The 17,626-nt window shown below is 41.4% G+C and overlaps 1 protein-coding gene across 7 annotated transcripts in view; it reads left to right on the forward strand.

The window, feature by feature from the left end:
* Arhgap26 (Rho GTPase activating protein 26) overlaps positions 1–17,626 on the forward strand; it is a 411,269-nt gene that overhangs the window by 380,040 nt on the left and 13,603 nt on the right. For 2 of the 7 annotated variants that reach the window (XM_048811731.1, XM_048811730.1), the window contains exons 21-22: positions 9,540–9,650; positions 15,803–15,894. In XM_048811731.1, the coding sequence (XP_048667688.1) occupies positions 9,540–9,650; positions 15,803–15,894 (203 nt within the window). Of the gene's footprint in view, positions 1–9,539; positions 9,816–10,315; positions 10,405–15,802; positions 15,895–17,626 lie in introns of all 7 variants that reach the window. The other 5 variants (XM_048811728.1, XM_048811727.1, XM_048811733.1 and 2 more) reach the window with 3 other exon arrangements.

A 17,626-nucleotide genomic window follows, 5' to 3' on the forward strand; every position in this document is an offset into this window, starting at 1 on the left:
TGTATGCTTGCAGGAATTTAACTTAACCCTCCTAGACATTGTCCTCGGCAGAAGTGCTTTTTTTCCTATTGCTCTGACTTCTGAATGTAGTGAAATATTTTAGGCTTGTTTTTCGAGGAATCCCCTCTCCCCAGGGTTACTGCTAAGCTGAGGTATCTTGGGCCACCAATGCTAATTTTAGATTCTCTTTTGTTTTCAGCCGTGGACATTTAGATTCTTATGAAATCCTTTACCCTCCTTTTCCTCCCCCTAGCCCAAACAGGAAATATTCCCTGAAAGTAGACTGTATAGAAAAGTATGCCAGATGGCCAAGGGGTCACAGACAGTGTAGTTAACATATTGTCCAGCCTACTCAAAGCAGGGCATCAAAGATGTCCTCCTGGACTTCCCTGTACCCCAGTGGAAGGGATTGGGGGAGGGGAGCACCATTGATTTGCTATAATAACTTTACTAAAGTTAAAAAAAAGTTAAAATAGTCAACATAATTCCTTAGTGAGAAAGGTGGAATATAAGAATTAGTTATTGCACATAAAAGGTGCTCAGTAAATATTTGTTGATTTCATATGACTGAAAAAGCAGAGAAACAGAATCAGTTGGGAGCTGCTGTCTTGTACAACCTAAACTATGGATTGGTGCAACAAAGTCTAAAGTATCTTTTACCCCTAACACACACCCTTCTTCTAGAGAGTACAGTTAATACTTTGAATGGGCTGGGGAGATTATTTTTGTAACAACACTTATTAATTTTTGGTCACAAATGTATTAATTGTGGAAAATATTCTAAAGTATAAGGGTATGCATGTATAGGGGCAGGAAGTATGTAGGCACTCTATCGTTTCTGCTCCATTTTGCTGTAAACCTAAAAACTACTCTAAATAATAAAACCTTTTTAAAAGAAAAAAAAGTATAAAGAATACAAGTTATCTTTATTCTCATTACTAAGAGAATGAATGCTGTTAATATGTTGATATCCTTAGTGTCCAAAAGTATGAGTTTTTAATATATGTAAAAAAAGTACATGAGCTATAAACATAATGCTTAACTAATTATTCTTTAGCAAACACCCCTGTGACCAACACCCAGGGGAGAAGTACAATCTCACCAGTGTCCCATCTCTTGCTTCCTCCTCTCCTATCACACTCCGCTCCCTCCTCACAGTAATTACTAATCTGATGTTTACAGTAATCAACTCCTTATTTTTACTTATATTTTTACCTCTAAATGTAGTTGATTCTTGCTAATTCACCACAGTTATGTTCTGCAGAGTCACCGAAAACACGGAATTAGCCAATACCCAATCTTGGCTCCTAGGGGAACTACAGGGGATGGTTCCCACAAGCCTCTTATCCCTACATCATCATCCTCAACTTAAATGATACAATTGTATCTATATTTCTGTTTAAAGATACCTTATTTAATGGTATTGTTGATTTATTAATGTTGTACTCAAGACCAGCAGTGCTATCTCTCCTGCCTGAATGAAGCTTATCTAACATGTATTTTCTCTGCAAGGCACATGACAGCCTTCTTGGGCTAAAGGGCACCAGATAGGCTTCAGCTATGGGCTGGTAGGGGGCGGGCATTTCAAACAAAACAAAATCTCCAATAAAAGAGCACAAAAATGTGGCACTAAATAGACCTCAAAAGGACACTGGAACCAGAAGGCAGAGCCTCGCTGCATTTGACCTGTCACGTATATTGGGTGACTCAAGTTTTTCACTGCTCTGTTCATGTCCTCAAATGACCTTCAAAGCACCCAAGTGTTTATTTGGGGGTAGGGGGTTCAGAGGCATTTTAAAGAATAATTGAATTTGTAAGTTAGGAATCTGAAAATCATGAGGATAGACTGTATGTACCCCTAAAAGTAATATGTTATTATTTTTTGAGTCTGGCTTCTTTTGCTCAACCATTTTAAGAGTCATTCATATACCTGGAGTTCTTTCATTTTCTTTGTGATAGAGGGCACCGTTGTAGCAATATACTAAAATTATTTTTTTCATTCTATTTTTGCTGACATTTGGGTTTCCAGTTTTTACTTCTCCAAATCCTTTCCTCCACACATCCTTGTACATTGTCCCCTCTAGGGACATGTGTGCACATTCCTCTAGGTGTGGATCTGAGCATGGAGCCGCTGGGTCATAGAAAAAGGTATCCTCACCTTTGCTAGATTATGCCACTCTATTCTTCAAAATGGTTGTAGCAGTGTATACTCCTCCTTCCGCAAAAGAGGAGTTTCAGATGTTCTATCTCCATAATCACCTGGTATTTTCACTATTTTGATGTTACTTAGTCATTCTAGTGGGTGTATAGTATCATCTTATTGTGCTTTTAATCTGCATTTCCTGCATTATAGAAGAGTTGAGCACCATTTCTTTTGAGTTTTCGCTTTTAATGTCCCTGTTCAAGTTTCTTGCCTATTTCCCACTTGCTTGTCATATTCTTACTGACCAGTGGAAGTTCTTTATATAGTCTAGCTATGAGCCCTTTATTAATTTACATGTTACAGACTAACTTTTTTACTCTTTTAATATTGTCTTTTGATAAATGTTAATATTTTAATATAGTCAAGTATATCAGTATTTTCCCTTACAGTTAGCCCTCTTTATGCTCTGCTGGATAAATCCTACCCCCATGTACCTGATTGTTTTCCTCTACCATTTTTATTGTTTGCCTTTGGTATTTAGATCTGTAATCCATTTGGAAGTCATTTGATTTGTGTGGTGTGAGGTAGGGAGTCCTGGGTCATTTTTTTTCCATATTCAATTATTCTAGCTCTGATTTTAGAAAAGCACTTTCTACTATCCTTATTAAATGAATAGGTCTATGAAAATAACTTCCAAACAGTGTAAACAAATATAAAATAAAAAGTGAATGCCTGTGTCCCCGTTTCTCCATTCTCAGCCCCCTAGAGAAGATACAGCTTCATGCTTCCAGATTTTATTTAGGAATCACATTTACCTACCTCTGGCATTAGAATGGTGACTGTTAAGTTAGGTCTTAGAACAGTGAAAGATTCAATCCAATCCTCCAGCACTGTATCTTTCCTTTTATTTTTATGTCACAGTGAGTGAATTTGGTTTTGCAAGCACAGTATCTTCATTTTATACAGAATGACAATTGTAACTGCGCTCAATTTAAGATAGTAATATGCCTTGTAGGGAGGTATTAGGATTTATTATCAACCATTCAAATCTTGGGAGACAGCAAATGCTATCATATAGACATTTTGTAGTGCCCCCAAAGTACTTTAGCATTATTTTACAAATAATTTCATAACTTGTGAAATTGTGTAGTTGAAAGAGAATAAATATGTTTTCTGTTGGGAACCAATTCTGATATACCTGAGTGTGTTATTGAAAAACATTGAGAGGCTAAACCTTGTTCAATAGGAAATAATACTAAGCTCAATAAGTTTTGTGTGCCACACGAACAGTAGAGGCATTTGGGCCAATTTAACCTTTCTGGTCCTTTCCCTTGAGATTTTTTTTTTCCTAGACAAAGAGCAATTGAACCAGAACTGTTGTCCAAACATCTTTATTTCAAATCCAGAGCTTTTCTCTCTACCTTGTATTTCTGTATTATGCTATGTGAGAAGATTCAAATTAGCAACTGGGGGAAACCTAAGGATAGCAGATGCCCTATTATAAGATTACATATTTTGTTTAAATTGTGGAATTACTCACCATTCCCACCCATACCATCTGAGTTTAAAATTGATTTGAAACTTTTACTTCAGAATTGTTTTTAAAAAGCTGGAAAAGAGAACCACTACATTGTAGATTAGTCAAACTTTATTTTATTTATTTATTTAGGACATGCTTGGGATCAAACCCAGGGCCTCACACATGGTAGGCAAGTGCTTTACTACTGAGCTACATCCCCTGCCTTAGCGAAATTATTTTTAAAGTATTTTAAAAAGCAACTGCCTACAATTGTTACAGTCCTACGGGGATTTCACCAGTTAATATTATTAAATAAGAAACAGAACTGCCTTTGTATGAATAAAAATGCATATTAAATTATATTAGATGAGGGGAAAGAATCTGTGTAAACACATGTGCATACTTAGTAATTGTCAGAAAAGAACACAGAACAATGAAGCTTGAGGCACGTGGATTTTTTTCCACTTATAAAATTGAAAAGCACAAACTGAAAGTTGGTAAGTATATATGACTTCTCTGTTATAGAAGCTTGAGTGGACATACATTAAGGAAGATATGTTTTTAAATTCCCAAGAGGTAAAAAATTCGTTGTTGTATCATTTGCTCTGACGTACCACTACTTCATTTAATCAGTGTTCCTTTTGACCCTTTTTTGATGGCTGAAGTTTTGACTTCCCTTTTCTTTTTATGTAGACCTTAACTCAAGACATAAAGGGATATTTTTCAAGGAAGAATTCACTGATCTAGGAATAGATCAGATAAAAATACAAAGATTTTTCATGAAATGTTTTCTTCTCTCTCATTATGGTGACAGAGGGGGAAGTTGAAAGTAGTTCCCCTTGGATATAATGGCATCATCCCCAATTCCAAGTCTAATCAGGAAGGAAGGAAGATGGATCATTAAGGTCAGCTCTGTTCCAGTGATCTGACAGGATCTGCAGCCCAGGCCTGAAAGAAGTGACCAGGAACCCATACTGCAGATGATGGGCCATTGCTTGCCCAAAGCAGTGTAAATGCTGATTTTATGTCTTCTCTATAGTGTGATGCTGGCACAAGACTCTTCCCCTCCCTGTGTACCTCCTTCCTCCTACTTAGCCCTGTCTTGGAGAGTCCTCTGTTGAGCTACATACCCACCACTCCCTGCTTCTCTGGGAGCAGACACACCATCAGGCCAGGTGTCTGACATTCCAGGTTGTGCTTGTCTGTTTCTCTGTCCATCTATACTTGTCTCCCTCCCAAACTACTTTCTTGGCAGAATGCCCTTTGGAAAATTAAACATTGCTTCCAGGTAGAAACAGAACACAGGAAGGGAATTGTATTCAATTGTACATCATTCAAAATGCCAGGAAAGAGAAGAATCCAACGTAACCTTCATAAACTAAGGGGAAAAGAAAGTTGGTCTAGGTTTCTTTTCTCTTTTTTATTTTTTATTTATTTGTTTTAATGATAATGCTCAATGCTGGTAGGGTCACAGTGAGAAGGCATTCCCAGTGTTGGTAGGAGTGCAGTTTGATAGGATTTTTTTGAAAAGCTATTTGCAGGATATATCAAGACCCTTAAAAGCAGCTCCTAGCCTTTGACCCACTAATTTTACTTCCAGGAATTTATGCTAAGGAAACAATCGGTGATACAGACAGTGATCCTCTACAAGGATATGATTGCAGCACTGTTTATAATAGTTAAAGGGGGGTAGTGATCTGAATGTACACAATGAGTGAATGGTTACATAAATCAGAGTGTACTGTACAATAGTCTGTAGCCACTTTAAAATGCAATATCAAATGCTATTTAATGACATGGGAAATTTTTGTTATTTATTAAATGATTTTAAAAAAACAGCTATTAACTACATATGTAGCATTATGCCCCCCAAAAGTGAGGGGGACGCTATTGTCACTATTAACTTTATTATTTTTCTTCTTGCCTTTTCATACTTTTCAATTCCTACCAAGCTGACTATAATTTCGATTATCAGAATATAGAAAAATTATCTTTCTTCGTAATGGTCAGCTTACCTCTCCAGTAAGAGCACTCTTCTTGTACCAGCTCCATGACTGTGGTGAGGAGACCAGAGAGGGTCTGCCATATTCATCTTCAAATTGGGAGCTTGCCTGGGCAGCCCCGTCCACAGCATGGCAGGCATGCCCTGGCTGGTACACCAGACGTTCCATCATTCAAATGAGTCACCACAGAAGGGTGTCAAGCTGATGATATTGCTACACACTGTGCTTTAACTATCGGCCACAGCCCTGCATGCTGCCAAGGCTTTTAGCCTTATCTTCCTAACCGTTATTCTTTCACTGTCCAGTGAATGTCAGAGGAACTGACTGGGACTGTCTGACTCCTTCTGGGGACTCTGTGGGCCAGCAAACTGGATCTGATGCAAGCCTTCCAGTTGGATGCAAACCAGACCAGCAAATATTCCATCCATGCTAAAGTTAAAGCTGTTGTCATTGTTGCTATAGTTGGGCTTTGATGAGGGTCCTGGCAGGACCCCAGGAGTACCCCAGGAGTACTTAGGGTGCTGGGGTGTTGAACTCCAAAATACCAGGCTGAACTGAGGGTTGTAGGGAGGGTTTTAGAGGTCATCTGCTAAAACTGTAGTTACAAAGTGATTTCTCCTATCTTAACTTTAATCTTGATACCTTTGGCCTCATTAATGGGAAAAAAAGTTTGAGAATTCGATACTAAAGGTTTTAGAGCCAAGAATGAAATTGAACATTTTTTTATTAGCCTGTTTTGTTTGGGATTTTTATGGAGTGAGTTTTTTGTCAATTGCTGTCATTTTTAAGCAAATTATAGCCAGATACTGCTGTAGTGAAGGGAAAACTTAACATTGTACAGTCTTAGACCATTATCCTCATCCCTGTACCTCTTTTATTCCACTTATATGTTGTTTGAGTTGCATCAACACTAAAATGTAATATGCTCTGTGTCTCTTGGAGGAGTATTTTTATGTAGATAGGCCACCTGTTGGTATGAGCATCATTGTAGTATATAAAATGTGCACTAATATTATTGATAGGGACATTTATGACATGTCTGTGAAGTACAAGTAAACAAAAGTCATAATTCCTTTAGTGTTTTAAAAATAGAAGTACCAGGGAGTGTGCATTTTATTGTTTACACTAACTCAAATGTAGCGGTAATGAATTTTTAAATTGTGGTCATTTCATAGCAAATAAATGTTATTGCTGTGGCTAAAACACAAACAAATGAAGTTCTGTTAGTTGTTAAAAATAGCAGTTGATACTATGGCAATTGACATGGGGATTGAGGACTAACTCAGAGTAGTTTCGCATACCCTGCATTCCAGCCACACCCCCCATGCTTTCAGCCCTGTCCTACTGGCCAAGAACCATTTATATATAATGATGATATGAGAAAACACTCAGAACCCACGTGTGTTCTTGACTAGGTTCCCACTTCTGCCTTTAGCCAAAGGCATAATTCTTGGTACAGACGGGATAGGAAGCTGAATTTGTTTCCTACATATAAAAATCATTTTTTAAAAAAAGATATAAAGACTTGTTAGTTATCCTGTGGCAACCACTGACCAAAGGAACAGATTAGTCCAGGCCCCTAGGCCTCTAGGACTGGGCTGTTTTCAAACCTCCAAATCATTCCTGGTCAGACTTGGGTGCCTGGGCTGTAGTCATTGCCAGGCCTTGCCTCTTAGGACATTATCTAGTGGGGCAGGGGCAAATGAGGGGACTGAGAAAGTGAGCCCTCTCTTGCCAACACTGTGCTGAGGACTACAGTGGAAGTGAGGCAACACTGCTCCAGGACTAGACTGAGTCGAGCGGGAACAGGTATTACACTAATAATAGAGTGACTTATCCCTTAGCTCATGGATCTCGCTGTTTTATATTACAATTGTTTTTTTTTTAATTTGCCCCATCTTGTCAGATATATTTTCAGCTCTTTGAAGTCAAGGATCTTGGCAAATTCCACTTATTGTCATGATCATTCTAGGGACTCAATGACAAGTCTTTGCTAGATTGAGAAAAAAAAAAATTTAAAGAATCATACACTGAATTGAATTTCTTCCCTTATATGAATTCCATTTGCTATATGAATCTACCAGACAGAACACTAGAGGCAGGATCCTGGAGTTTGTTGAAATTTACAATGTGTGGAGTCTTATTGAATCTGTCCGTGGCTGCATTCTCATGCTCCCTTGCAGATGTGGTAGCATATACAGGAAATTCAGAAATCAGTGGTTAAAAAAAAAAAAAAAAAAAAAGTTGTTAATGCTATGACTAGGTCTGTAAAGAAGCTCAGCACAGCTTTGAGGCACTCAGCAAGACCAGTTGTCCCAGAGACAGTACACTGGTAAAAGAGCCCTGAGCTTGGGGATTGGGATTTGAACCTCAGCCTTGTCACTTACAGGGTGGCTGTCCTGAGGCAAGCCTCATGTTAGCCCAAGTTTTCACATTTGTGAAATGGCAATTTAAATAGTGCCTGTTTGCAGGCTTGTGGGGTCATGTTAAATGAGATTCACTAATTTACTCACCAATTACTTATTGAATACCTGTAATGTACTATTTTAGACATTGAGATACAACGATAAGCAAAAGGGAAAAATCCCTGCTGTTATGGAATTTGTATTCTAGAAACATAATACACATAATGGCATTTAATGAACGTTTCATCAGATTCATCTGAGGATATCTAATGAACTTATGAAATAGATTTTTCCTGTATGTTTCCAAAGGTGTTTATGTTACAACAATAGGTAATTAGGGCCATTATAGAATCTCACCTCTGAATTGGTGTACCCTAGAGAAGTCTTATTTAGTAAAACATACATGTGTTCTTGCTTAGAAAGTCTCCTCCCCTTGAATTAGACTTCTGTCTTTTTTTTACCTCCATAAAGTGCTTGGTCTGAACAGCCCAGCAGTCGGCTGAGACTCAGGGGCTGCAGGCAGCATTCCGGCCAACTGGTTTCCATGTCTTCTCAGCCCTTGGTGTTTGCACTATCTGGGACTTAAGGTGATTTCAAGTGTTTGTATAATTTGTGGAAATAAGTCAAAGGGCTAGTATGGTCAATTAAAATCCACAAGCCATATTTTAGTGAGTAATTTCAACCTTTCCTCTTCAAATCTTTGATCAACCACCCATCAAAGAACAAAATGGACAGATTTAAGGTTTCAGTGCTTTTTTTTTCTTTTTCAAATTGCCTTACCACTGGGGCTTTTTCTTTAAGCAGCAAAATGCCCACCAGAATCCACGAAAGGAGAAACTGCTAACCTAGAGAGCAAACCTCCAGGGAACTGCACGCAGCCGTGTTTGCACACCACCTTCTAAGAGGTGTGTGTCCGTATCCACTATCGAGTTTCTAATGCGGTGCTTCGGATCTCTAATGACACATAGCCCATTCAGTTAAAAATGTAAACAGGAAATTGTTTTCTGGCCCTTGTGGCCCAGAAAAAAAAATGGTCGTTTCTGCTGAGACATAAGTTTAAAACATTCCCATAAGAGTGGGAGCTGAGGCTGGTGCTAAGCTAGCCCTGTGTGGGAACAAGGCTGGTGATAGGATATGGAGCTCAGGTATATGGTTTCAGGCATTGTCCACCGATGGCCAGAGGTACCATGAACATGATTGGAGAAGTGCCTGTCACCTAGAAAGCAGTTTGTTCTGCTGGGCAAAGAGACATGTTTGTGCTTCGAGGAATTACAGAACAGGAATTCCTTGGAAGATGCAAAGGTCTGGTCTGGAGAAATGTGACTTGGCCTTGACCACATGTCCCTGGGTTTTAGTGTTCCTGTGTTCTGCTCCAATGCCCCATCATTTGGCCTCCCATGAACCTCCCATGCTCCCATTGTGGTTTCCCTGTGTGTGCTGATGAGTTTTCTGGTTGTTCTGTCTTGCAGCCCCCCGAATCCAAGCCCAACTTCACCCCTCTCGCCATCTTGGCCCATGTTCTCGGCGCCATCCAGCCCTATGCCCACCTCATCCACGTCCAGCGACTCATCCCCCGTCAGGTCTGTTGCAGGGTTTGTTTGGTTTTCTGTTGCTGCCGTTGTTCTCTCATTGGCTTGGTCCTCTCTTCATGCAGTGTTCAGCCTCCTCGTCAACTTTGTTCCCTGCCATCCAAACCTGCACTTGCTTTTTGACAGGCCAGAAGAAGCGGTCCATGAAGACTCCAGGTAAAACCACGGATGATGACCAACCTGTTCCCGTTTATCCAAAGCTGGCCAGGGACAATGGGGGCCTCCTCTACTCTCCTGTGGTTCCATCCTAAGAGACCAAAGCCAGAAGGGACCACTTGCATGAACAGCATGACATGTTTCACACCCTTTCTAACCTTAACTCATGTTGAATTAATCTCTGATGCCTAGAGTTTGGGGAAAGGGTACCTCCTGAATAAGCTCCTCTTTTGATGGCTCTATGAATCATTTTGGCTCTCTGCTTTGGTATAAGATAACATACAAGAGGACAGTGCTGAGGTGCATGCTGGCCTTCTCTCATTTTTATCAGGTAGCCTCAGACAACATTTATTTGTGGGGTTGGGCCACTGGCCATGAGCACTGACACCTCATCACTGAGACCAGATCCATGGGGCAAAAGATAATATAACAGAATAAAAGACAGATAGGAAGCAGTTTCTCTTTAAATTGCTCAGGGCTTATGCCTCCTTGCCCTCCAGTATACTCCAGGAACCATCTGGGCTCCCAGCCTTCTGTCTCTGTCATGAACCTGAGCACTCGCGGGAACAGGCACCTCCTCTTTTTGAGGGTGAGCGGCTTGACCTAATTCCTCTCCCCAAGGGCTGTGCTATAATTTCTCTTGCCTTGGTGACTTCCACACTTACATGCCACAATTATTTGCATTTGAGCTCTTTGTAGAAAAGAAGCTCTTCAAATACAGGAAAAGAATTGACAAAGATCATGCAGATTTCTCTGCTGTGTAGTTCCTGAGGATGGGTATTTTTTGAATTTAGTCTCTGCTTTCAGATAAACAAAATATAGGGCTGAATTGTAAATATCATGAACATTCTAGCTTTGGCCATATTTTCTCATCCATCTTTTTCTCCCAAGGTTGGGTCCAGCAGGGAGGCTTAAATAATTTATAAAGCTGACTCTCAACTTTTTAAAAAGGAAAACCCCATGCTATTTATAGAGAACTACATACATTACTCTATCCCCCTCCAGCCATTTTCAATCTATCATTTCAGTCTATTCTCATGTGAGAATGAGACAAGACATGGCCTGAACCCTATTATAAAAAAGCAAAGTTAGGTACAGAGAGGTGCCTTGGACACAGTCACTTGACTAAATGGAGCCAATGCAGAATTCAGGAGTTTGGCCCTTCAGCCCAGCTCTCTTTTTTCCAAACACATGGGTAGCCTCAACTTCAAGTTTCGTGTAGCTGCCAACCCTAGAGCCTGGCCTGTCTAGGCGTGCACAGTTTTCTACTTAGACTTGTCCTGAATGATGGGAAAACTAGATATTTCAGCATATTCTTTTTCCCTCACCCTAATAAATAAGGTAAAAATTCAGATCCTAGAACTTCTGGACGCCTGGGAGATATTTACATCCCAGGCTACCAGAGATGGTATGGATTGTGCAGGTGAGATCACTCATTGCCTCATGAGGACCTTTTTACATTAAAGTGACCAGAGACAGCTGCCTTCCAAAATGCTCACTTACTCCTCAGAGAGACTCGAGCATTAGGAGAATGTGGCTCTTTCGTTTTCATCAAAAGGGAGTAAATAAAATATTGCCCCCTTGGACAGAATGGGTGAAGGGCCTCAAATAATGGGATCATTCAGTTACAAAAAAGAAAGAAAAAGAAAAAAGAAATGTACTGTCTGCTTTACTGGTATTTACTTTTTTGTGTCCCTGAGCTGTGGGGCCCTGTTGCTTGTCAGATATCTCTACCTCTCCACTCCTTTTCCAAGTTTTTTTTTTTTTTTTTTTTTTTTGGGGGGGGGGGGGGTGTTTCCTTTCACTCCTTTCCACCTCTCAAGCTATTTCCAGATTGGCTGTGGACAGTGGCAATAGGCTGCTCATCTGGTGTGTTTGGGGTCATGGTTACTCAGTAGTGCCCCCTTTGGTCATTGTTAGAATAGCACCATTTGGATGATGTTCTTCCACAGCCCTTCAGGAAGCTGCCATTTTGAAATAGGCAAGGCTGAGAAGGGCTTGGAATTGGCACTCACTGAGCTACATGTGTGTGCCAAAGTGAGCACACATGAGGACACTGGAGGACAGAGAGCCCACCAAAGGAATGCAGAGGGCTACAATCCCCTAATTGCTATTGCAGTGTGTAGCCAAGAGGTGGGGGCATAAACCCATTAATCAGGTTCAGTGAGGCCTCCCCCAGATCTACTTACAAGACATGAAGCTTCAGATTTCCTTCTCTGGGCAGAGCTTTAAAAAACAAACAAACAAACAAAATACTGAATTAATAGCCCCATAAACTTCTATATAATGTCTCCTCTAGAAATGGCTTCTTCACTCCTCTTCAAACCATTTTTAGAGCTTGTTGGTTCAAGCTGGGAATGAAGCCATAAGGGTGTGGAGGGGCATTCTCTTCACATTCCCCTTTTTTTCATTTACCCACCAGCCTCCTGAGGACCCGCCCCCCTCCCCAGTCCCATACCCATAACTTGCATTTGCACATGTGCCCCTGGAAGTTGTGCCTTAATGATCAAGTCATTGCAACCTGCCAGCCTAGCTGACCCCACCTCCCAGCAATGCGTACAATAGAGTGGGTTGTCATTTCTGCAAGCTTGCAAGGGCATTTGAGGGAAACTCCTCTGAGTGCTTTCCTGGCCTCGTGCCATGCTCAGAAGGCAAAAATTAAAAGTAAACTAGCAGAAGGATCTAAACCTGTTCATGCCCTTGAAGGCCCAGTGGAGGGCTCAACAGTGCTGTGACGGGAGCAGCTGAAACCACCCCAGGCTGTCTTGTGTCCAGCGTTGAGGTGCACTGCCGACAGTAGGAACCAAAGATGCATGGCAAGGACTTATTTTTTTTAATCAGAGCCAAAGCCTACAGACACAATCTTTCTGCCAAGAGGATCTGTTTTAATTCGTGCCCTATGAAAAGCAAACTCCTCAAGGCTTTTGAGAGGGAGTTGTGGGATCCGGAACTTGTTGGGTTGACAGAATTTTAAAAAGATAAGACTTTCACCTGGATAGGATTGCCAGATTTAGCAAATAAGATAAAAATATGGCATACTTGGTTAAATTTGAATCATAGAAAAACAGCAAATATTTTTTAGTATATGTATGTCCCACATATACAAAAATATTCATTGTTTACCTGAAATTCAGATTTAACTAGGTGTCCTATATTTTTTCTGGCAACCCTACCCTTGGGGAACAAGAATTACTCCTTTCTAAAGCACCCCTTCTAGGATCGTAGCTCAGTGGGAGAGCACTTGCCTAGTGCACACAAAACCCTGGGTTCCACCCCCAGCGCTGCAAAAATAAATAGATAGATAGATAGATAGATAGATAGATAGACAGACAGACAGATAAAAAATATAATGAAGGCATCCCTTCTAGCATCCCTACCCCCCCACACACACACACCCTTTTTTGTTCCTTTTGCACATCCTAAGGTGAGAGAGGAGAAGCCTCAGAGGAAAGGACCCTCCCAAAGACTGTTTAGTCACCTCTTCTCTTGAGAGAAAAAAAAGGGCCTTTCCTGTCCTTTGTTTTTATTTTTATTGTGCTATCTTCTTGTCTTTTCATTATTCAATACCTAAAACCTAATATTAGTGAAAAGTTACTCTTTTTAAATCATAACCTTAGGCACCTGAGACCATTCCCTGTTCTTTCCACCTGCCAAATACCCCAGCTGGTTTCCCTGGCTTACCCCTATTTTGTCCTATTACCTTTACTTAATGAGGTTAATAAATAACCTCTACAAAAATCCAGTCAGAGGGACCCTGCCTTCCCCATCCCCCTGAACTTTGCCCTGCTCTGCCCTGTCCTCAAGAGGCAGTAATCCTGCTTCCAAACCTGGTCTCTAAGACCTTGGCTCCTGTGGCCTGGATTCTCCTTCCACCTCTGATGTCATGACAAGCTCCACTTACCTGTTAGTATGGTTTTAGCAGTTTTCACAGCCAGCTGACTTCTTTTCCTCTCTGTTACCCCCCCCCCCTTAAAAAATAGGCTTTATTTTTCTGTCCCTGGAAAGTTGCACATGAATATTCAACCCCAGCTAGCCAACACACAGACTTGGCTTAGTTAATCAAAGAATGTGCCCTTGTCCCAAACTTTATTCTTCAATGATAATTAGACAGGAAGAGCTACTTTCCACTGGGAATTGGTGAATACTAAAGGCTCTCTCCTTTATTCCCAATGGCCCCACTTCATTTTCTCCCACTTTCCCAATTTTTTCCCATCTGGCCATCATCTCTTAGCTATTAGAACACCAGAGAGAACAGCAGTAAACTGTTGTTGCCCTGGCAACAAATTCTGGATATCATTTATTCTGATGGCCCTACTGTACACAGACTTTTTAAGTGGTTTTTCCTTTCAGTTTTCATGGACCCAAGACTGGAAGGTCTAGACGTTTGGTCCTAGTTTAGGTTTCCATCCATCTATCACTCTCGTTTCACAGAGGAAAGTTGAACTTGGTAATGCCAAAAAAAAAAAATAAATAAAATAACAGTTCCAGAATGACCAAGACACCATGCCCCATCTGATTCTACCTGACCTTACCTGAGCAGGCCAGACCCTTCCTCAGCTGAGTCTCACTCCGCCACCAGAAATCGTATACACTGCTCCTGGAGGCTCTCCATTAGTCAGTTATAGATAATTTTCTAATTCAGAAAACAACCTTGCTCTTTTTTTTTTCCTCCTTCTTCTCTTTTTTCCTGCCTCTGAGCCTTTAAGAGCACCTCCTCAGATGACATAGAGGAAGAGAATCATTGGTGGCCAAGGAGGCAACTTTTGCCAGATTATCATTCTGATCCTTTAGAAGTCTATATAGATTGTTTGAAACTAGTTGGACAGCAAAGCCAAAATTGACAGAGGAGAATAGAATTTACAAACTATTCTCTAAAACACAGGTTAGTACATTATGACCTGTGGTAGGTCACATTGACCCCCTGCCTGTGTTTTGTCAATAAAGTATTATTGGAACACATCCACACTGATTCATTTAAATGTTATCTGTGGCTGCTTTCTTGTGGCAGTGCAGCATTGAATAGTTCCAACAGAGACCATAGGACCAAAAACCCTAAAAGATTTACTGCATGGCTCTTTGAAGAAAAAAATCTGCCAACCTCTGATCTGGTACTGTGGTTCTCGGTCTTGATTGCATGAGAATCACTGGGAGGGTGACACCCGCCAACTTTTTGTTTTTGTTTTTTGTTTTTAAAATTCTGATGGCAGTGTTTGAATCTGCAAGTCAGTAGAATCCAGACATCTGCAATTTTTAAATGCTCCCCAGGTGTTTCTGATGCACAGTGAGAGTGTTTGCCATCACTTACTGGAATGGGGACAAAAAAAAAATCTCGTCCCCTCGCCCTTCTTGCTGCACCCCCCCCATACACATTGGTGCACATGTGTGTTCATGCACACATATGTGTGACTGCTCACATATACCTTCTCCGTTGCCTGCCCACCCTGAGGGTTCCTGCTCTGGAATCCTGCCCCACCTGTAAGACCTAGCCTAGTGAAAATAAGGAACATCTGGGAGAAGTAATGTCAGCCCATGGCCAGGAGCCGAGACCTGGCTCTGCTGGAATTTCTCCTTCTTGACTCGCTGAGTATTTCAAGAGTGTCGGGAGTGTTTTCAGAGCAGCTTGAAAGTTCCTTCCTGACCCTCTCTCCCTCCCCACAAGGTACTCCTGCTCCAGAAATGGGGCCCAGCCTGTCCTTCCACGTTCAGCAACCATAACTCCCAGGTAAAGTTTTAACGTGGCACAAGGTGACCCCTCACAGAGTGTAGTTTCTTAGAGCTTATGGCTTTACTCTGAATATTTCTCATTTTTCTACTGTGACCTTTGCAACTGTCCCACCTCATGTTTTGCCATCTGGCTGCCTTGTCAGGCTCTTCCCACAAGTGAGGACTAGGTGGCCTTCAGGGAAAGGGAAGAAGAAGAGAGAAAATATCTGGGGCTTTCTGAGGTTTGGGAAAAAAATGTTAAATAAATTCTTGTCTTCACACAGCACACCGTTCCGGAAGGCAAAGGCCTTGTATGCCTGCAAAGCTGAACACGACTCGGAGCTCTCATTCATAGCAGGCACGGTCTTTGATAATGGTGAGTTTCTCAGCCCCTTGGAAAAATATGGGGGAAGCATCTGAATAACTGGCATTCCTACCTAGGGAAAATCTCAATAGAGTGGTTAAGACCAAACCAAAATAAGAGAATAGAAACAAGACTCTGAAGACATGATCAAGAATAGGCAAGTAATCAGCAATTCTTTGAGGTGTTATGAACATAAATGAGATTTTTTCCTGCAGAGGACTCAACCCAGTACCTGGCAGTAACTTCTAGAGTCTAGGTGGGGGTGCAGCTGGAAGCGGTGGTGCACATCTTTAATCCCAGCTACTCAGATGAGGCAGGAGGACTGCAAGTTCAAGGCCAGCATGGGCAACTCAGCCAGACCTTGTCTCAAAATATAATAAAAAGGACTCAGTGGTAGAATGTGCCTGAGTTTAATTCCCAGTACCAAAAAGAAAAAAAAAATCTGAGGTTTGGACAGAGGGTAAGACACAGAGGCTGAAGAAAGCCAGGCACAGTGGCACACACCTGTAATCCCAGTAGCTAGGAAGGCCAAGGCAGGAAGATTGGGAATTCAAAGCCAGCCTCAGTAACAGCGAGGTGCAAAGCAACTCAGTGAGACTCTGACTCTAAATAAAATACAAAATAGTACTGGGGATGTAGCTCAGTTGTTGAGTGCCCCTGAGTACTGGGTTCAATCCCCAGTACTCTCCCCTCCACCAAAAAATAAAAAAATGCTGAAGAACAGAAATGGGCTGCAGTTAGTGCGAAGGTCAGGTGGAAGTTGAGACCACCTGCTCTGTGCCTTCTTCCTCTTGTGTTTACCCTCCCCAGCAGGCAAGACATACTCCCCAGATGGCAGGGCATGTGGTAAGCTCTGGGGCAGTAAGGCTCACTGGGTTCCTGTTTATCCTCTTCTTAACTTTTGGGAACATAAACTATCTCACAATTGTCACCGTGCAAGCTTCCAGCTGTCCTACTCCAGAATCCTGCTGTGAAAATGGATGCACAGCCCCCCCCCCCATAAAATGGGGATTTTGTATTTGGCTTTACCACCATTTTCTTGTGCCTTTTAATTTTGTTTTTCTCCCTAAAAAATAAATTTTAAGTGACAATTGATGTCATAATTTGCCATAAAGACTTATCATTTACCAAGAGAAAAATCTGGATTCTATTGAAAAAGCCCATGTTCCTATGACAGCTCAGTTGTCCCCAGGTAAAGCTCTCCTTTAGGGTTCACCTTCCTGGATCTCTGGGCAAAGGCATCTGTTCTTTTTCCCTCAAAGAAAGAAGCAAAGGCAGCTGCCTGGTTTCAGAAATTGGATGTTTTTCTTTGGCTGCCTCCCTGGCCTCAGGTAGGGCAGGGGTAAAGGTTTAGGAATAGATATTTTTGTTACCCAACACATTCATCTTCGCAAGTGGCCCACATTGGTCCAGATCCCACCTCCTCCCACCTGACTGAGAGCCAGCAATACAGGGCAGCCAAGGTGACCATGTAGCCTTGGAAAACCTGAACTCTAAAGCCCAGCAGTACTACAGGTCCCAGCCTGACCACTTTCTCTTGTGTGACCTCAAGCAGCGACTTAACCTCTCTATGCCCCAGTTTTCTTCTGCAATAAAAAGATGGCACTGCCTACCTTATAGAGCACTGAGAGAGGAAATTGAGGTAATGCACATCATATGTTTAAAATGGTGCTTGTATTAGTCAGCTGCCCATTGCTATGACAAAATACCTGAGGAAAAACAACTTAAAGGGGGAAAGATAAAT

Source organism: Marmota marmota, unplaced genomic scaffold (genome assembly GCF_001458135.2).
Source record: "Marmota marmota marmota unplaced genomic scaffold, marMar, whole genome shotgun sequence".
NCBI classification, from domain to species: Eukaryota; Metazoa; Chordata; class Mammalia; order Rodentia; family Sciuridae; genus Marmota; species Marmota marmota.